Genomic DNA, 21,930 nt, shown 5'->3' with positions numbered 1-21,930 from the left:
CTAGTGACCTGGAAGACCCTGTTTAAGTAAAGAGCACTCAAATTGAGCATCTGTGGAATGATTTTAAAAAAATAAAAATAGAGCTTGAGCAGCTTCGCAGCAATACTCCATCTTTCTACACTACTGTTGTTACATTTAGATAATTAGAATTAATGCCTAATTAGAATGAAACCAACGTGTTTCCTGGTGTAGATGTGAAGCGTGTCATTCTGCAACGCAATTGCAGAAACCTCAACCATCAGCGAATGTCAGACCTCATGGTTCTCGCACCTCACATGACCAAACATCTTGCTATTCCAGGTGCGTGTCACCATATTTTATGTCATCTGTGTTCAAAGATGTACAATTTTCTTTATCGCGAACATTGTCCCAGTTACTAATCCTTGGAAAAAACACAGAATTTTACCTGCATTTTCACTATGTCTTAAAAAAACAAAAAAAAATCGGTTGTAAAAATATAATAATAATAAATTCAACCACTTCTAAGTTGTGTGTCACAGGGATGGTAGTTCTAATGAGTCACACATGGAGACAGACTGAAGTATTTTAAAACAGAGCGTGATTTCCATCATTTTCCACAATAAACACAATTTCAAAATTCCCTTGTTTTATATTGTTTTCTATGAGCGTGTGAACGCTGCATACTAAGACGGCCGTGACACACACTTTCACATAGTTCTGTGTCTCTGCCTTTGCTGCAGCCAGACAGGAAGTGCAGTTCACACACACACTGTCCAGCCCCAGAGAGATCTCCAAACACACCCCAGGTACATGTGACTCCCCGCTGCAGCTTCCCTCGCCCTCTGAGGCACAAACCCATTCCTTCCTGATGTGTACTTATGACTGACGTGGTGAACACACCGCCTCCATTTACTGTTCTCAGACATGCATGTGGTACTCAAAGACACTTTATCACACATCAAAAGCACACATTGTTTTTGATCGTTTTTTTTGGAGCATGCTCAGGCAAGACCAGAGTAACATGAGCTGTGGCGAGGAGCGTAGAGTAAATTGTGTTGAAAAGCTGTGACCCGGAGCTCCGTGGCCCAGACAAAGGTGCCTCTCATATCCCTCTCATCTCACACCAGCCAGCCACACGAGCACATCCCCAGCCCTGCTGCTCTCCAAACTCTTGATTTCTCTAAAGAGCACATAAATGCTTTTTCTCCTCTTCTGTTATCCCTCGTCTGATCTGACAAACAGGAGGAGAATTTACGGCATGTGGAGTGGAGATCATTGTCAGCAGTGCTGGGTAGATTACTTAGTCTGTTACTGATTACAAATGAAATGATGAAAACTGAAGTCAGTAATCTAATCTAGATTACTCGATGCATTCAGACTACTTTTGGACCTAACTTGTTTATGTAAAAAAAAAATAACAAAAAAACCTAAATGATTCTAAATTTATACACTTGAACACCCAAATTTGAAATATTTGATGTTTACCTGCATGTCATTGTGACCATTAACTAATATCAGAGAACATGCAAATGTGTTGTTGAATTATTGTTGGCTACTTTTAAAAGTAATGCATTACAAAATTGTGTTTCTCCCTAAAAGAGTAACTAATTGTGTTACTTATGCATTTTTTATTTTTTGATATAATTTCAATTTAATCAAATGAAATGAACAAATTGTGGCTGTCAAATGTACCTAAAGCAGTGGAGCAGCTCAAATCACATGATAACATGCTTGAATGATCTGCATGCATTAATAAGGACTTGCTGTCTTGACTTTTGTTTTCCTGCATTAGCCTACAGTTTCATGTCACAGATGATATAAATGAAAACGTGTTTACAATGTTCTCATTGTAGCTCATGAAGCGCCTGTGTTGGCTCATACACTAAATGCTGCTTATTTAAAACTGAATGCAACACTGAGCGAAATTAGAATGTTGCAATGTCACATGACATCATTACATGCATAATTCAAAGAGGAAGGAATAAAAACAGTTATTAATACAATTTTGTGTAGAATAATCTTAATTTCAGGCGACAAAACTCAAATAATGAGCCAGAGGTATTAAAATCACAGATCTTATTGCTTTTAGATTATTGTATCACACTGGAAATAGTCGAGTGGATTGCATTCCGTATTCTGTCAGATGTAGAAGGTATTTCATGTTTTCTATACAGAAAATCTGTAAACTGAAGTCCTCCAGCTGGATTTGGTAGATACTGGCGCCATCTAGCGGTCAGGCACGGATGTGACGTACTGAGTCGAGCTCAGGTTGAGAAAGAGCAGTCCTAAAAAGGATCAAATATTAGAGATTTAAATGTGGCATTTATTTATTTAGAGAGACAGATTACGCAGGTGTTTTAAAATGTTGTTAATGGACTCTACACCAGAAGAGAAGAGGCCCACAGTGCCAGAAACCTGATCCTTCGAACACGTCACGACACACAAGTGCACTCAACTTGAAGCAGAAATAGTATCAATCAAGTTTTTAAAGACCCTTTCCTGACATCCTGGTGTCAGTCAGAGTCAAAGTCAGTTCCTGGAGAGCAGGAGCCCTTCAGAGTTTAGATTCAACCCTAATTAAACAAATCTGATCCATTTAATCAAGTCCTTCAGGAATATTTGAAAACTACATGGTGTGTGTGTGTAGGAGCAGGGCTGGAACTAAACTCTGCCCTTCTGGAAATGAGTTTGACATTTCACTGTGTTATAGGCAGTAAAATATTACACAGCACATCCCTTGTGAAAAAAAAGTGTGTTTAATTGTATTGAATGTGCACTTGTGGTGTACTTTAAATCTAAGTATAGTTAAAAAACATTCTTGTAGATATTAAAGATATAAAAGGCATAAATGCACTTCAATGCAAAGAGGGTTCATGTTCATGACTTTTTCTTAACACACTTAAATACACTTTTAAAAATTGCACTTTGTGACAAATTAAAATGTTTGTGTTATTTTATATCACATAATGGCTTTTCATGTTTCAAATAAGTGCACTTATTCTGCTATGTTGGCATATAAACTAAAGCACATGCAAAATACTTCATTACAATTTCAACTAGTGTGTTCAGCATTTAAAGTTAATATACATTTTTAATATACAATGTTTTATTTTATTTTGCCCAATGCAATGCATGCTTTTAATTTCCATGCAGTTACTTTGAAATTATATATTTTGTATGCTTACCTATAGTAACATAATGTACCTGATCCAGATTACAATACCAATTATATTAAAAAAAGTTAAATGGACACAATTTAAACAGTAAAGATTTTATTGTGCAAAAACACCAAACACATTATTTTTGTACTCTTTTTAAATGTATGCTTAAGTGCACTTCTTTTTCACAGGGGTTAGTATGCAGCAAGCAAGTATTCTGTTCCGATCACAGATCTAGTACACTTTTAAATCCATAAATCATAAATATCTAAATTGCTAAGTGATATTTTCTCTCACGTGGGAATAAAATAAGCTTCACAAATATTCTGGCATCCAGAAGCACAACAGAAAAAGTATGTGCTGTGCAAACAGTTCATTGTACACTGAAAATAATGCGAATTCCACAGCTGACGTTTATGAGGGAGCAGAATGTATGACAAACTCCAGGCTGGCCTGTTAGTTCTTTCTATTTATTTGTGCAAATTTTGCAGAGGTCTTGAGAAACAGAGGATCAATTTAAGCATTCATAAATACCAGTTTGCATATTAAGTAAAAACCTGGATAACAACACAACACCCACATTCCCATTCGAACACAAAGTGTCCACGCATACAGTAGCACATGAATCAAACCATGAAGAACTGAAACATTACAGTATTGCTGCATTGAGAGTTAGTGCATTAAGACTGTTCCTTTACTAATTACTGATAGACTGCAGTGTGTCAGGAACGCAACGTGAAGAACAGAGAGAAACACTTTTCAACTAGATCTTCAACGCGGTGATCAGGGGACTGGGAGGCATCGTCTCATCCACATCAGCTAGGACCTGTGCACACTTAACACCATGTTCAAACACAATGTTACAAAACCATGCTGAAGTCCTTTGGGAAAATAATGAATCACTGGTGAGAAGATTCTTGTTCAGCATGATGGATCAGGGCTGCATGATAATGCTTAAACGGTTGATCACTACGCAAAAAATAGATTATTGTCGTTTTCTCTTCTTTACATTTCATCAGAATTATTGGACTTCATTTAATCACAAATCAAGAGAATGTAAACAGCACAAATGATTGGGTGAAAGAACACTTCAATTTGAGCAAAATCTCTCAAAAGAGATCTCTAAACTCCTATTTACACATTTGCGCTTTTTCTGTAAAGCAGAGATAGTGTGTGCACATGGATGCCAGGTTGGGAAGATAAGTGTTTCTTTAGATTTGTCATTGTTAGCCTTGGTTTTTTTTTGTTGTTTTTTTTAAGTGACCAAAGTCATAAAGGTGGCTAAATATATCAATAAAGACACTAAGCTGGCAACACGAAGTTAACCAGCTGAGAAGAAAATTTATCAATTCATGAACAAAATAGCTAGGAGTGGGGATTTAAACTCTTGATATCTGGCAACCACGAATGCCTTAGGAGGCTTGATACCTATGCAAGGTTATGCAGATGACAAAATACTGACAAATTACCAGTGGGCAACTATCACAGACTTGAAAAGAATGCTTTAAAAAAATCAGATCACAATTAAAATAGGATTCAGCATGCAGCCCTATGATGATGAAGAATGATTGTGAGCTATTTTCTCCAGGCATGCTCTTGTTTTTTGCATAAAGAAGATTGGTTGTTTGCTTATTGAAGCTTGACCAATGCATTCCCAATGAGACCTAACAAAGGCCAGAGAAATGGATCCCAGAGTTCATGTCCACACCGAGGACGACAGTGTTCTTGCTCCATTATTGCTGTTCTGATGAAGCTCATTTTGGATCCCACTGTTAAGATTGACAACTGTCTTAAAGGCAATTGCTCCGCAGTTCACTTTTGAGACATTTGTGCTCGTCTTTATTGAAACACTTTACATAGTTTTCCACTCTGTTAATGGAAGTCCATACTTCATACTTGCTCTACAGGTTGATAGTCCATAATACGGTCACCAGTTCACTAAACCAGGAGGTCTTTCTGAAAACATCAGATCGGTTTGTTCAAAGTCTCAATTGAAACCCCATGAATCAATCAATCTGATGAGGACAAATTCAAATAATCCAGGAAACGCATTAATATGCAGGTTGACAGAGTCTGATTGCTCAGCGCAGAGAACTGAATTTGGGGTCTCTGTTCTTAGAGTCTCTCTGTCTTGAACTGTGGCTGTGATAGGGTCTTGGAGAGGAGTTGGACGTCTTGGGAGTCGGGTTGTGGGTGTGATGAGTGCTTTGTTTTGCCTTGGATCTGTGGTGGGAGTGATGTTTGTGAGGGGTGCTGGTCGACTGGCGTCCTCCTGCGCTCTTGGGCGGCTCTGGGACAGGTGATGGGACGATCTCTGGTAGAGTCTCCAAGACGGCTTGAGGTTTGGCCTGCGGACAGGAGCTTGTGAGGAGAGGAGATCGAGAGGCCGTTTCCAGCAGACCTTTGGTTCCCTGTGTGCACTGTGGAGGGAGACGGGATAGATGGATAGAGGGTTATGAGTCAGAAATGACAAAAAGGAAGCAGATTCAAGTTAGAAAGAGTGGAAGTAGAAGTATTTCGAGGTGGTTTAAAATGTAAAGCTGAGCAGTAAAGCCATAGTAAATCAGATATCAACATCACTGATGATTCATGCAGATGATTCTTCTTCTTCTGGTATATAGAACTGAATTTGAGTCAGACTGAGGTGCTCATATCAATTCTGCTGGAAGAAAACAAGGGAAATTATCAACAGCAAAATCATGAGACTTACACAAAAGGAGTCAAATCAGAATGGATTACACAGAATACCATCTTAAAGGGTTAATTCACTGAAAAAAAGAATAAAATCCATGATTATCTATTCACCCTCATGTTGTTTAAAACTACTTTTTTTTCCTCCTGTACACTAAATGAGATGTATAGCCGTACTTCAGGCTGCTCTAAGTAGATGGACTGCTATATTCCACTAACAAAAAAAAAAACATGGTTCTAGAATGTGACTCAGTAGAATAAAACAAAACACAGATACACCAGTGTCTCCTGCTGCACTCATCAAGCACCACACGAGCCGTGCGTGTTCGACTCAAGCAGATGTGGTTGATGCATAGGTACACTATGCAGAAATGTTCAGTTGAAACTTGGCACCTCCTCATGGGTGGAACCAGGTCAGAAGCCATGCCCCATGTCTCTGACATCATCAGATTGGGTGGTTTTGAACTTTATTGTGCAGGTCAAAATTGGTTTGGGTGGGTGGACAAAATTTGGCAGCTTTTAAAAATGTACATTTTATGGGCAAATGAAAATATGTGCATGTGCTCTATATCCAATCAGTTTGCTTGATTTTTTGATAAAATAAACCCTAAAATCCCCCACTTTTATTGTGAAATATTGCATTCATGAACATTTTTTTTTATAAATTATACATATCTCTTTTGTGCTTAAAATCATTGAGCCAATCTGGCAACACTGGACATCATATCAGCTGCCAGAACACACGCAACCCAACCGACTCAATAGACTGCCTGCAGGAACATGAGTGATGAGGAATAAACATGTATATGAATGAACAGGACATGTATACAGAAACGAAACATGAAATGGTGGTTAGTGGTCAGACTGGGAGGATGAGGAGCAGTGCTGATCGTGTGCTGATGCTGTAAAACATCAGCCGTCGAGCATCAGCACTATTAACTCTGCAGCATGCAGACCGAAAGCACAGAGCCAATGTGATGCCACCTACAGGAATTTATCAGTGTGCCCCAAAACACCCGCCTGAGTCTTAGCAACCTCCCCACAATCCCCTACTTCTGCCCTCTGAGCCATCGGCCGGCACAAGACAGGGCGAAATCCAGGCAATCTTTCTCCTAAACACACATGCACACACACACACACACACATAGAGGACAAGGGTTAATGTGCTAACACCGGTAAGTGTAACCGCACTAATGTGCACTAATGCATCAGAACATGCCAGGAACACACACACGACATGAGTAAACAAACTCTTCGCCCCACATCCTCAAAACAACACGTATGCATGCAGGAAAGGAACTCTTTTGTTTAATTTGAAAGATATTTATTTAATATTAAAATGCAATTTCAATATATACAAGCACAAACATGTTCAAAAAGTACAAAATGCTAGGAATGTGCTACATTTAAAAAAAAAAGGATCAGGGATTGAAACCCATGCACTCATAATACATAAAATCCCAAAGGCAAACCTGCATGTCACATGCAAACAATTTCACAATCACAAGTCAAGGGTGAGTATCCCCACACTGCTGCCCTGCAGTGAACAGATGCAATAGCATTAACTTTATCTCCCTTTTTTCTGCAAATCAAACTGATATTTTCCATTGTTTAATTTATTTACCATAGCTATTTTATTTTGGATTTCACAAAACATGGATGACAAGTTAAACACCAGAGAAATGTACACAAACACTGACCCGTTAGCTGTTTGAGGTGTTGAGAGGCACTTTTGTTCTGGTGACAACGTCATCATCTGAGTAAAACTAAAAAGATCTGAGGAAACTTCAAGGCACATTCAAGTTGATAAACACCCACAAGATGATACAAAAATAAATAAAATAAAAACAAACAAGTTGCTTGTTTGTATGAACCAAACAACCCTAAATTAAACAAACAAACAAACAGCTTGAGTTGTTTTTATGTGCTAAGATTCTAATAAAAACAAACAACCTGAATAAATTAATGAAAACAAAACGACACTTGTGAGGTGTTTGTTTAAACTCAAGATGTTTTTCAAGAGCACCATTGTGCATCATAATCTCGCAGGTCTTTGAACCTTTGAATAAAGAGCTTCAAATAAACACCCTCGCTTGAAACTACAGCGTCTTTCCTGCTCGCTAACTGTAAATTCGACCTAATGTTACAGGAAATCAGAAGTTTCAATTCTTCTTTTCAGAATAAGAAAATACACAGTTGTGCAACGCAACACGTCGGCTACACCCTTTGCTCTGTAAACCATATACACTCCGAATCATAGCGAATGAGTCCACACACATTTATTTCCCTTTCAAACTCAAGTAAACGGCACAAATCTCACCTCTATATGTGACTCTGACCAATCCGCAACGGCTCTCCTCAACATCAAAAAAAAATCTGAGACATCCGCACTTGGCTGCAGCCCAGACCCCAACACTGTCTGACATCTAAATGAAGGGTGCAACCCATGCCAAAATGCACCAGACACCACAGCAAGAAGAGAAAATGCTGGCTTTGGATCAGACACAGGAAGTCAGGCTGTCGAGTGGCTCTGAATGGAGATGGCAGGTTGCTGAAGGGTTATGACCGGGGCTGGAGGAGGAGGAGGAGGAGGGCCTGAGGTGACTGCTCGTCCTACCATGTTTATGTCGTTTTTAGCAGCAGGGAGTTCGATTTCCACAGGACTGGTCTGGACCGAGTCATCGGAGGGCACAAAGCCTCGCCTGTCAATCAAACTGGCAAAGACACGAGAGGAGGCAAAGGAGTTACAATGGAGGTAGTTTTCAGTGGTATACTGGAGACCACAGACACTCATCTACAGGCGTCTCACCTGGGCGGCATGGGGCCACAGAGCACAGAACAGCAGTTTTTGATAATGCTGTTGTAACTGTAAGGATTTCCAACGACCTCATTTCCACTTTTCCCTGACCAGGAACCTTTAATCTGTAATACAGACACAAAAATACACATACAATCCATGACATATTTATGCCTAAATAATAATAATAAAACTTATTTGTATGCATTTTCCCCATTGAAAAAAAATAATCATTTTATTTGGATTATTCCTCTCACAATGCACTTTTTTCTCGCAATAACGAGAATCTTTTTCTTTTTTTTTTCTCATAACTGCAACTTTTTTCTCAGAACTGTGAGTTTGAATCCTGCAGTTCAGACTATTTTCCCATTATAATTGTGAATTTATTTTTTACAATTCAGAGAAAAAAGTCAGAATCACGAGATGTAGACTCAAAATTACAAAAAAAGTCAAAAACTTTTTTTTTATTCAGTGAAACAGGCTTCGTTAATTTTGCAATAATTCTAAGCAATTGGAATTATTTTAAATGAAGTATTTTGAAAATATAATTATTCAAATATGTAATTACTTAATACCATTTTTTAAATGCAGAAAGTTTGATTGATGTATGACTTTTAAATATGATGCATATTGTTTATTAGTTTGCTTGTTCGTTTTAAACGTTCAACAAACTAATACATTTAATGAGCTGCAAATATAAGTTGTTTTTGCCTGATACACTAAAAAGAATTCGAGCTAAATTTAAGATTTATGTTTTTGAGTTACGTATAAAAAGCTTTATTCAGAAATCTTAAATTTTTCAGAATAAATTGGCCTTAAGTCAAAAATACACCTCTGAAAGGAAAACACTCACATCCTCATTGGTAGTAAGATTTGAAGCCACCAGGTAAGTATGGAAGCCTGAGAGGCCCAAAATGGACCAAACTGAAAAGAAGCAGACCACTAACTCAAGAGCAGTGGACAGAAGTCAAGGAAGACTTCAGGATTTACACAAATAAAGAATATGAACAAGCACTACTGGAATATTCTGGGTTGAACATAACTTGATCAACAGCACCATGTTGACTAGTCGCTTGGTTTGTACAAACAAGCAGAATATTGTACTTACAATAGAAGTGTACCAAAGTAAGTGACACATTTGTGCATGGCATGCAGTGCACAAAAAAAATAAATAAATAAAAATAATGCACACAAGTTGTTCGCTTGTTTTAGCTAAATCATGGTCACAATTTAACCAAATGTGGCCAAGATTCACCCAAAATGATAATTATGGGATTAATTATATTAAACTAATTAAATAATGGGAGCAATATAACTAAAACGAAAGATAAAAAATACACTGTGGCCATCATATCTATTTTCCCCCCACATATCATATGCAGTGCTCCATACAGAAGTGTTGAAAATCAGAAATGTGAACTTTTGGGTGCTGGGAACCACTGCGTGTAAAAAACCACTATGGCTATACTATACTATCAAAACCCTGTGTTTGGGTTGAACAGATGCGGTTCATTGAGCTTCACTTGTTTGTAACCCAGAACATTCCTTAACGGCAATAACAGACTTTGTTTTAATGTAAAACATCTGAAATCAAACTTCATCAAATGAAAGGATATCTGGCAGGACTCGCTTGGAGAGCGAAAACAAGCCCATTTCCTCCTTGCGACCCTATAAAAGAGAGCATTAGTCACTAAAAGCTTTGAGCAGATCTTAAGCCATTGAAGTCCAATAAGAGATGCACATGGCCTCTCACCGGCTCATTCGGCATCTGTGTTTGCATTTATAAATACAGCAGAGTGCAAAGAAACCAACTCTTTGATTAAAAAGAGCTGATGTAAACACTACACCACCAGTCAATTATCTGGACACATCTGACTAAATTAAACGGTTTATGCTTAAAACAGGAAATTAGTTGCCAATTTGGAACTATACAATAATGCTACGTTACATTTTTTTTTTTGAAAGCATAGTGGTGGTAAAGCAACCAACGAATGTACAGTATGTAATGCATTTGTAAAATCAAAGCATTGGAAAGAAATACCTAGTCTGTATATGCAAAGAGCTCTGCACTAGAAAGTGATCTGACATCACTGAACGCATGTTAAATTCCCACTGCACTCGACGATGCATGCGTTTAAGCTCACAGATACAGAAAGAGTTGGCATCGAGAATGAAAGGACACATACTTAGAGCCAGGTGTGTGGTTACACAGCCGAAGATGAAGGCTGTGAGGAAAGACAGGGAGACGATGAAGGTGTAGAAGAAGCGGTAGTTTCGTTTGCCCACACAGTTGCCGACCCAGGGGCAGTGATGATCGAAGCGCTCTGTCAAACACACATACGACAGCGGCTCCTGATTTATCACAGCAGGAATTAAAAAGTCTGCTGGCTTAAGAACAAGAGAGAACTTCAGAGATCAAACCAAAATACAAACAGGCTTCATAAACTTCATAAATAACACTGCTAAATCTGAGAAAGATCACATCCTACATGAATTCAAAAGCAGAAGAGCCTGAAACTGCACACAATAAATATATTGGCAATTAAAATTGAATGTTAAGACTTTTTTAAAGATTTTTTGAGTGGTGTTTGCCCGTACAAAATTGAGAGCAACAGTGAAGTAACTAACTATATGGCTTGCAGTATTAATCGAATGTGATTGTCATGCGTATCTTGTCAGTAAAACCGGTTCTGTGATTAGTAGTAAATCTCCATCACGTGCTTTCAGAAGGAGCAGCATTTATTACACAGAGCCATAGTTCACTGACAAGCTACGGCCAAAAAAAAAACACAAACAAAAAAACCTTCCAACATAATTTCAGACGATATAATCATACGATTATTCAATCGAAGAAATCGTTCTGCAATTAAGACAGCTGTTTGCGTAGCCACATTAAATAACATGTTTTTACTCCAAACTCACTTCATAACGTCTGATGAGGTGGCTTCTTACACAGAATAAGGCACGCAACATATTTCATAGTATTATACGTAGTGATAAAGGCTATGGTGAATAGCATTGCATTATACTTTATTATAATGGAAATTATAAAAAGACTCTGATGGAGATTTACAGCTAATCACAGAATCGTGCTTCACTGAAAGATACACGACAAATCGCAGCTTTTGCCCAATCACGATTTCGATTTCATTTCAATTTATCGTGCAGCCGTAGTAACTATTATATTTCTTCAAAGGGGAATTTTTTTTTTCAAAACGCAAAGACAGACCTTAATAAATGCATTTAAGCCATTTATGTGCATCATTTCAACTTATTCTTGAATTGATCAATTCACTCTTCATAACTGAATTTCCATAGATTACCCATGATTCTGCAGAGATCTTCTCCCATCAGAGTGAGCATTGTCAATGACGTGAGACAGTCAGTCTCCACGTGCTCTCAAACTACTTCATACAGGCCTCCAGACTGCATCCATGTAAGTTGCATTTTCAACCATTTTTGCACAATTTTTTTTTAGAGGTTGAACTGGAATAATGAAACCGAAAGGCGCTACTTTTTTGAACTGCACAGCGTTTAGAGTAGAGCCTGGTTTATACTTGCTGAGTCAGGATGAGCACGAAGGTGCGCGCGGCAAAAATGACAAATATTGAGGAAACGATGGATGGTTTTCAAGCTAAAGTAAAGTAAACTAATGCTTCTTAAACCAGAGAAGGTGAACATGTTGGTATTCTTTTGGGGAAAAAACAAAAACATGCAAGCACGGTTACCGACAGCAAATTTTGTTTTACTTTTCTTCATGTTTTCATTTGGAAAACTTGTTATCTTTGATGTTTGAAGCTCGCATTACACTACGGAGACTCTCTTTTATTTTATTTTTATTTAATTCCTCAGAATTTGCTTAACGTTCTGTAATTTATCAGTCGGAATATAACACAGCATGTGGTGTATGCCATGCCTCGTCTTATTCGTTTGGGTTAATAAATATTTTTTTATATTAACAATGAATCCATGTTTTGTAATGTGTGATTATAAAATAATAATAATTTATTATACTACTTAATAAAAATATAAAAAATATACTAAAATAAAATATAAAACATTACTACGGTGATATTATAATGATATAATCATTTTATTTTACATTAAAGTAATGTGGCGTTCTTCATGTTCAAATGTTAAACCATCAAGCATTTATTTTGATGAAAAATAGCATGAAGCCTCTTTTGTTGATAAGCTCTTCTCATATAGGAAGATGGCTGGCACGTTTCCTTCCCAAATGCACGTTAAAACAACCCAAACTCCAAAGCAAATGCAAAGATAGGTTTGTGCGGAGCAGCATTTACCGTGTTCCTGTGGGCTACAAAACAACAAAACCTGATTATTTTAAAGGGGCTGATTCTTTTCTTTACACACTGTATACTGAATTAAACCACAGCCTTTGTTAGTTTGATAATCCCACTCAGCCATATCGCATTAATCGCAGACTCTGATGCACACACACTGTTGTTTCAGTTATATCTGAGTGGTGCTCCTGCAGATCAAACAACGTTTATGCACTTAGACTAATGTCTAAGACTGATATGTATTGATAATGTATAACCGGAGTGCAATGTAAGCAGCTTTAGATAAAAGCATCTGCCAAATGCATAACTGTAACAATGTAACCTTTAGTATGAGTAATAGTAGTATGACACTTGCATTAGCTATCACCACTAATAATTATCATTAAAAACAGCCTCAGATTTGTTGCACGTGAGCGCTGCTGTACACTTCAAGCTCATCTCACCCACACAGTTGTCACACAGGCTGCAGTGGGAGGTGCGCGGCGGACGGAAGATCTTGCAGGTGAAGCAGTACTTGAGTTTAACCACCTGCTGATTGATGACGACCTCCTTCGTGCGCGGCGGGGGGCGGTAGGATGAGGACGAGCCCGTCGGGTTGTCTGCCAGAGAGAAAAACACATTTCAAGAGGATGAGATGTCAGGGAGGAATTTCAATAAACATTAAAGAAAGCAACTAAACTCTGCAGTTAGGATCATTTTGATTTTACAAAGCTCTTAAGCAGAACACTGTTTGTTAGAAACGACTAACACTTACACACACACACTCACAAGAACAACAAAACCTCTGCTGCAAGATAGTACTGCTTGTGTTGTAAGCTTAAAAAAATAAATGTACTGTAATCATTAAAGCAATACATAATTTAAAAGGTGCTACTTCCACCACTTACATTAATAATATACTACATTAAAAGCATTAGGCAAGAAACAGCATTAAGTTACAATGAGTAAAAGCATCTGTTAAATGAATGTACAGTCTCATCATTGTTTCATACTGACCACACTCATTTCGAAAACTCATTTCTTGAAATATTTTGCTATCATGATGAAAACAGATTTGTTCCAGTTCATCAAACCAACTGGAACCAAATCAAAATTTGATCCCGTTCGTGCGCAACGGTTTTGTATTCGACTGTGCTGTATTTCCACTGTGCTTGTAATCATGTGTTGCATCTTTTTCAGTCCTGCGAATGGCACACAGTGGTCTAAAAACCTGGCACTCAAATGAAAAGATATTCTAGTTTGAAAAAAAAAAATGCTACTCTTTACACTGCTTTTTTTTTTTTTTTAAATCGACTCCACTTCATCTCACATTTTTGCAATTAAAAACACAAGATGCAGTGTAGTTGGGGAGGGGGGGGTAAGAAAGTTGCTTCTTTTAATTTGAGAACACTGTAAAAGATGCGAGCACATGCTCAAAGATGACCCCTTAGAGCCGGTTCACAGACGATGAGTTTTTTTTTTTTTTTTAATGGAAGTTGCATGGCAGTGAAATATAAAAATGTTATTTAAAATTTCGATTCAGAATTTTAATTGTTTTTGCATGTAAACATATGCGTTGCATCATTTGCAGTGTCTCACACATGGCATCTAAAAACACTGATTAAAAGATGTTTAAAAGACAACTTTTTAAAAACTCATAATTCCTCTACCCCATGTCTTTCCATTTAAAGACAAGATGTAAAAACACATACATAAGGTCTACAGATAGTTTTAATTTAAAGTTGTTTCTTTTAATTAGAGAACTGCATCTCTGGAAAGCTACAAAAGATGTGAAAAGTGAGTGCAATGGTCAAAGACCTGCTTTTAGTGAAAAAGCAGCAAAGTGGAATGCGAAAACACGCTCTGTGTGAACGACCCCTTAGAGTCGGCTCACACACAGCGAGATTTTGCATTTAAGACTGCGAGAGAAAAAAAAGCAAGGTTTAGAGAGGTTTCTGAAAATCTGAACTTATGTTAACTTCAGCTACATGTTTTTAGAAAGACTTGACATGCGAGAGATTGCAAAAAACACACGGGCAACCATCAAAGGCAGCCATCTAGTGCACGTTTACACAGAAAACCAACAGAAAGCAGTGCAATGGAATGCAAAAACACACTGTGAACAGCCTCTCAACTGTGATTTTCTGTCTGTGCACTAGTATGTGATTTTACACTGTATTTTTTACATGCTTGATTCCAATCTGGTCAACTGCATCAACTATACAATACACAGTGACTGATCCTCAAACGCTCTCAAAAACAAACCTAGCTTAATATGACACTTCGACTTCAATTCTGACTTGAAATTTGGACTTAAGTTTAGCACAACTGTGCTGACAATGAAATGATATATTGTGTACAGCAAATTTGCAGGTCAGAAATAACATACATAAAAAGATGTAAAACACGACAACTTCACACAAACTAAACCTTTATTCCAGAAACAGCTTGCCAGTGAAGGCCAAAGGCAAAAGCAAGCCAGACGGCTGCAAATTTGTCTTGAAACAGACATAAATGCTGTTACAGTAAATGATGCATCATGCACTTCTCCATTTCCCAGTTCCTCACAAACACATCAGTCTGAACCGCTAGAGCAAAGCAGAATTTTATGCTGATTATTTTTTATTCTCATCAAAACTAATAACTGCAGACAGTTTCAGCTCTCTGACTGGCAGATTATGTTCCTGTTTGGAGGACATCTGCATGGATGAAAACACTCGTTTCAGAGGGAAACAAAGCTTTCACTGCAGTGAGCTACTACTGAGCAGGTGAAGATCTCACTGGGAGTCCTGGGGGAGTGTGTGTGTGTGTGTGTGTGTGTGTGTGTGTGTGTGTGTGTGTGTGTGTGTGTGTGTGAGAGAGAGACAGTCATCATGTCAGAGCTGTCTGCAGTAATTAGGACAGAATGTCCTCTAATTAGTCATGGAACTGAAGAGACGGCGGCACGTCCAAAGCAGTTCAACGGCTTATCCAGGGCTTTCTCTGTTAGAAGCCCAAATAAAAAGATTTCCCAAATCAAACCAGGTTATTATCACATTTCAGCATACGGCACACACTAAAGACACTTGCAACAGAGGAACAAATGCGAAATCCATGTACAGGAAATTACAGATCGAGTGGATTCCTGTTGAGATGACTATTTTACCAGCAGAATAGCACTGCACAAAGGTTAATGTGGCTTCAGATTTAAAGATATTGCAGGGTTTGATGTCTTAAAATGCAGTCATATGAGCGAAATTCTAAATCTGCCATAGGAAATAAAAACTATTGATCCATTTTACCCCATCACAGATACAGCTCAGATAACTAACAATGATACACTTTCAAAAACTACTGTTTTTATTTATTTCAACCATTGCAGTCACCTATGGGTCATCACCATACTTGACCACACGTCACTTCACTTTCACTTTGAAATGTTACGTTGTACTACAGTAAGTGACAACTTGGATATTTGAGTAGACTAAACTAGGGCTGCAATTAACGATTTTTTGATAATCGATTAATCTGCCGATTATTTTTACAATTAATCGATTAATCGGTTTATGTACTTATATTTTAGTTTTTTCCATTTTTTCCCCCAAGTAAATTATTAATAAAGGGTCTTTATCATTCAGCATAGATTTTTAAGAGATTTTAACCATTTTGCACTGTCATATCCTCATCAAAAATATACCTGGAGTTGTTTTATTGTGTTAGTAATCCTTTGTCGAACTCTTCTGCAATCAGAACACTGACCTATACTCTAGCAAATTTCACAAGGAGATTTAAAATGTTTTCACCATGGCAGTCCTTAGAGCTCCTAAAGTAGTTTAACATCCTGAACAAAGCTTATTATGGAATCTTTCAGAACATATTTTCACGAAGAATAAGGATAAAACAGAATAAGATTGCAGTGCGTTGTATTTTATTATTTACTGGGAAACAGCTTTATAGCTTTTGCTGTGACATTGTAAACAATCCTTCGAATAAAGTGCCAATGGCATGAAACCTGAATGGAACTCACAATTTAAAGTAAAATCCATCAGAAGGTTGTCCAGAAAAAAAAAAAAAAAACCGGACACACACAAAAAACCTGCTGTGTGAAAAAGATCAGTGAATACTTAGAAAAAAAAGTGCATTTCAAATATCTTTAAACATTTACCTCTCTCATTCAGTCATAATTAGGCTGCACGACTGAATTATGAACTGGTAAACGACAAACTGATCACAGAACATGTTTGTAAAGCTTTAAATGTTAACTGTTAAAAAGCAATGTTATCAGCTTTTACGACTAAACATTTGCAAACAACATTGTACTGGAGAATCTGCACAAATGCAAGTCTCAGGGGCCGTTCACAAATCGCGCCTAAAAACGCGTGGAAAACACTAGGCACACCGCTTTCTCCTTCTTTCCAAAGCGCTCGCGCAGAAGCGCCCCTGAGGCGTCTGCCTTTGTTAAGCAACCATGACGTGCTCTCTCCTTGAAGACGCGGAAATATCAGCAAAGGATAAATGGATTTGCAGCTCTAAAAATCGCTTGCAGTAGCTCTGCTACTAAATTTATTTCAAAATGCAAATCCATATAAAGCTATGATCAGCTGTTCCTTCATCTTGACTGAGCTTTTAACGTTGTTACGGGAAAGGATGAAGCTGATTATTTAGTTCTTGTCACATGACCCGCGGTGCGCTTGCCGCATTCTGAAAAGTTGAAATGTTTTTAACTCGATGTGGTGCGGACGCGCCCAATAGTATCGGAAATAGTGGCGACCGCGTCGCTTCGATTATGAGCCTACATTGGAAATAACGAACATGAGCGCGCAAAAGACGCGATATGTGAACGGCCCCTTAAACAGTTCAGTAGTGCAGAGTTTACAGGTTACTCTTCTTTTTTGAAGGCTCAAAGTAAAGTACTCCCACATCACGCTGAATGCTGCAGAGACGCTGTTCGGGAAGCACGTGACATAAAACGAGGCCAGCTATTGGCTATTAGCTACTTCTCCTGTTGTACTGGCTGAGTAAAACCTCCGGTGGCTCATTACTGCCACACTTTGGTCACCGCAGATTTGAAATATGCACGAAATGAGCCGCTTACGGCAAATAAGTTATTTAGCAACGAATCGATGACTAAATTAGTTGACAACTATTTTAATAATCGATTTTAATCGATTAAATCGATTTGTTGTTTCAGCTCTAGACTAAACTTAAAATTTTAATGCAGCACGAACACTTTTTTTTAACACATTGTGCTTTAACAACTTAATTTTCACTCATACAATTTATTTTTTTCCATTTCAGTTTTAAAATTGTAAATTTGGAATAACGTGATTTTTTTTCTTCCCTTACTGCAATCGCCTGTGAAGCATGTTTACGGTCTATATCTATATCTGTATGCATTAATAAAGAGGACCTCGTACATTTACCAAAATGTAGCAGCAACAGAGCACACTGCACTGAGCCCTCTATCCCATAATGCAATGCCCTAGACTTGACCTTAGATATCCAGAGTGACGAATGAAGCAGAAGCAACATCAGACGTCTCATTCTTAGCTCATTATATAATCAACTGTCAAAAGAAATTGACCAAACTTAGATTAAAAATGCAAAGTAATCCAATGTATTTCTGTACATGACAACTGAAATAGTATGCAGTGTACATCACACACAATCCTAAAAATAAATGTTCCACATTCACACCAATGCTACAGGAGAACCATTTTTGGTTCCAAAAAGAACCTTTCAGTGTCAGCTTAAACAAGAACACTCTAATAATCTAATTATAAAGAACCTTTTGTGGAATGTAAAGGTTCCATGGATGCTCAAAGTTCTTCATGGAACAACAGATGCCAATAAAGTACCTTTATTTTTAAGTGTATGCGAGACGAGACGAGTGCTCCCTCACCGATCTGTTTCTCGATGTCTACGGCCTCCTCTGGTGTGGCCCGGGGCAGAATCCCCGGATCTGTGAAGCTGGTCTGGAGGAGAGAGATGATCACAAACACAAACAGGACCCCTCCGATGGCCGGGATGCAGCTGGTGAGGTGCTTCACCAGGAACGGGCAGCTGGAACCACACAATGCTTCAATTAGGAAAACATTGATTGTGGAACAAGGAGGCTTTAAAACACTGCGCTGCTCCATTAAACCGTTCCATTCCCTGCAGCTCTGCAGATTCTGATGTCTAATGCTAAACAAATGCCCTATAAAGAGAATCCAGACAAGAACTGATGTCTAAAGCGTTGCAGCATTAATGCAATAATACAAAGACTTGAACTATAGAATCAAACTCAGTCTGTACTTAATGTGCGGCATCCACAGGGAAAAGCTTTAAAATGAGGGGCCTGATTAACAACGAAATAAAGTGAGCCACTTTTAAGTAACCATACATCATTAATTAAGTCCCTAAATAGGGCCATATACTGCTGTGTAAGGGCATAAAGTCACATATAGTAAGTTGTCACAATGGAAACCTACAGTTGATCTTGCAGTTGCAGTTCAATATTATCTTCATTATGTAGTTTATGCTCGACTTAAAAAAAATGAAAATGTCTATTTCCATTTCTTACTTCTATGTGACCACAAAATAAGATTTCTTAAAGAATGTTGTTAACCAGTGCTGGGTAATCAGACTTCAGTTATTAAGATTATATTAGCTTACATAAAATACTCGTATTTACGTGATAACATATTAATAAATTATTAAAATATTCAAAATTCAATAAATGATTAAACTTATTGCATGTCTCGAATTTTGAAAAGTCAAAAGGTCATCTAAAAGTAATGAGAAAGTAGTCGGATTGTTACACCTGTAAAGTGTCAAGCATTACGTGACTAGTTTTGTCATGTCATTTGTAATCAGTAATCTACTCAGCACTGTTGACAAACAAACATGTTTGGACAGACAGACAGACAAATCTTTGTTTCACACACGAAAGTCATGCAGTTTCATAACGACATGAGGATGAAAATAACACGACAATTTGAGTAATATGTCATCTAGTTTGTCCTGATTCAAAGGCATTTGAAGCCAGTGTGCTAGACATGCACCAGGGTTACTGAGCTGCACCTGCGCCTCGTTCTCCTCGGCCTAACCGTGGCGTTCCTGTCGTGTTTTCGGACAGCACTTCTCTCTGAGATGCTCTCTAACCCCTCCAGGCTCGTGACCGTGCTGTATCACACTTACTCGAATATGAAGAAGAGTCCGCTGGTGATCAGGATGAGTCCCAGTGTGAGCGGCAGCACGCCGCTCTGACGCGCCACGACGATGCGCCCGTCACAGTAGAAGCGGTTCTTCCCGGGAAACACCTCCCAGTTCCTCCGGGCTCGTCGGGGCTTGTGCTCGGGCAGAGGTCGCGGTGGAGGTGTCGGGGTGGGAGTCGCGAGTGCCTGAGGGTCTATTTGCTGATATTCGCGGGTTTTCATCCTTCACAGCGGTGAAATCAAGCCGCTCCGCGCTCAGTCTTCGTCAAACGTCAGCTGCTGCGCGGATGGATGTCGCGCGACGGTGTCATTCCACAAGCGCGCGCCGAACGCGTCCTGCTTTATTAGCAAACCTACAATCCAATCGGTGCACGACGAAACGCGACGGATTTACCAGCATGTGACGTAAGGCGATATGCTGCGGCGACGTCACTAATGCGTGCTCGCTACATGTTTTAATAAAGCCGCGGCTCGGCTTTGGTCGTCTGGTGTAGTAACGCAAACGCACGCTTCTCCCGTTCCGCTTTCACTCGCTGCTGAATGATGGACGCCCGAATGAGCGTCAGTATTTACACGAAGAGCACCATGAGTGATGATCTGCCGCACACATTCACAGACACACCGCCTCGCAGATGATGCTTGGCATACAGAGGATGTGACGCTTCCGTCCTCGGATGCTCTTCTCATGACCGCGAGCTGCGGAACAGTCTCGTGCCATTATCTTTGATTTACCATCGATGGCGTTCAGTGTCTCATTCCTGGAGAACAACATTGACTGTGGCGTGAAGAAAGCAGTGCCATAAGACACACATCCATCTATCTATCTGTCTATCTATCTATCTATCTATCTATCTATCTATCTATCTATCTATCTATCTATCTATCTATCTATCTATCTGTCTATCTATCTGTCTATCTATCTATCCATCCGTCTGTCCATCTATCCATTTATCCATCCGTCTGTCCATCTATCCATTTATCCATCCGTCTGTCCATCTATCCATTTATCTATCTGTCTGTCTATCTATCCATTTATCCATCCATCCGTCTGTCTATCTATCCATTTATCTATCTGTCTGTCTATCTATCTATCCATCCGTCTGTCTATCTATCCATTTATCTATCTGTCTGTCTATCTATCTATCCATCCGTCTGTCTATCTATCTATCCATCCATCCATCCGTCTGTCTATCTATTCATCCGTCTGTCTGTCTGTGTGAGTTATTCCACGAAACCAGTACGATTCGAGTCCCTCTTACCTTTTTAAGTGTATTTTATCTATTGGCTCACCAAAATCTATTTTAAAAGCTTGTTGTATTAATTGAAATGTCTGCTTTAATAAGGTTTTACATGTTATATTTCTATTAGAAATTATCTTGGTTTTTTTTCAGGACACCACCTTTTTTTGTCATGTCCCTCATGGCCTTCTATGAAAGTGGTGTAGGCCTACTTAGGATCTGAATAATAAAATTAGAAAAAAATCCATGCATTTTGCCACTCTCATAAATATCTATATGTGCTTTTTTTTGCTGGTCATGCCCCCCCCCAAATAAATTCATGATTATTCAATAAAATCGTATTTAGTACTGTACCTCAGTAACACCTCAACCCTATTACACAAATCATTCTCTCCCCTTAAAAATAATCAACTGACCCATATGAGACATCATTAACCGGAAGTGACATCATATAAGTCTTCTGAACAACATTGTGAGCAGACATAGGCAAGTTCCAACCTAACTTATTAATATTGTGGTTGTCAAGCTTAACGACTCAAACCTGTTACATAAATTAAAGACACAAATCTATTACTTGTGAAAATTATCTTTATTTCAACAATGATTTCTTAATATTATGCATGC

General features: G+C 38.4%; 1 protein-coding gene across 2 annotated transcripts; it reads right to left on the bottom strand.

Annotated features, from left to right (window-relative positions):
• Positions 1-5,103: 5,103 nt before the first annotated feature.
• On the bottom strand, positions 5,104-20,756 carry zdhhc18b (zinc finger DHHC-type palmitoyltransferase 18b). 2 transcript variants are annotated; one of them, XM_059510041.1, is made up of 9 exons: positions 20,052-20,756; positions 18,772-18,932; positions 13,355-13,510; positions 10,794-10,931; positions 10,224-10,275; positions 9,461-9,563; positions 8,620-8,732; positions 8,428-8,524; positions 5,104-5,539 (listed from the first exon to the last, which is right to left on the bottom strand). In XM_059510041.1, exons 1-9 carry the CDS (start codon positions 20,288-20,290, stop codon positions 5,201-5,203), a joined length of 1,398 nt encoding a protein of 465 aa, XP_059366024.1. In that variant the 5' UTR covers positions 20,291-20,756; the 3' UTR covers positions 5,104-5,200. The 2 variants fall into 2 exon arrangements, with proteins under 2 accessions (XP_059366024.1, XP_059366025.1); XM_059510042.1 differs by lacking the exon at positions 5,104-5,539 and adding an exon at positions 6,846-6,922 and having other exon boundaries at positions 20,052-20,746.
• Positions 20,757-21,930: the final 1,174 nt, after the last annotated feature.

The sequence above is a fragment of the Carassius carassius genome, chromosome 25 (assembly GCF_963082965.1).
Source record: "Carassius carassius chromosome 25, fCarCar2.1, whole genome shotgun sequence".
Taxonomy (NCBI): Eukaryota; Metazoa; Chordata; class Actinopteri; order Cypriniformes; family Cyprinidae; genus Carassius; species Carassius carassius.
This window is presented reverse-complemented; position numbering and strand designations above follow the sequence as displayed.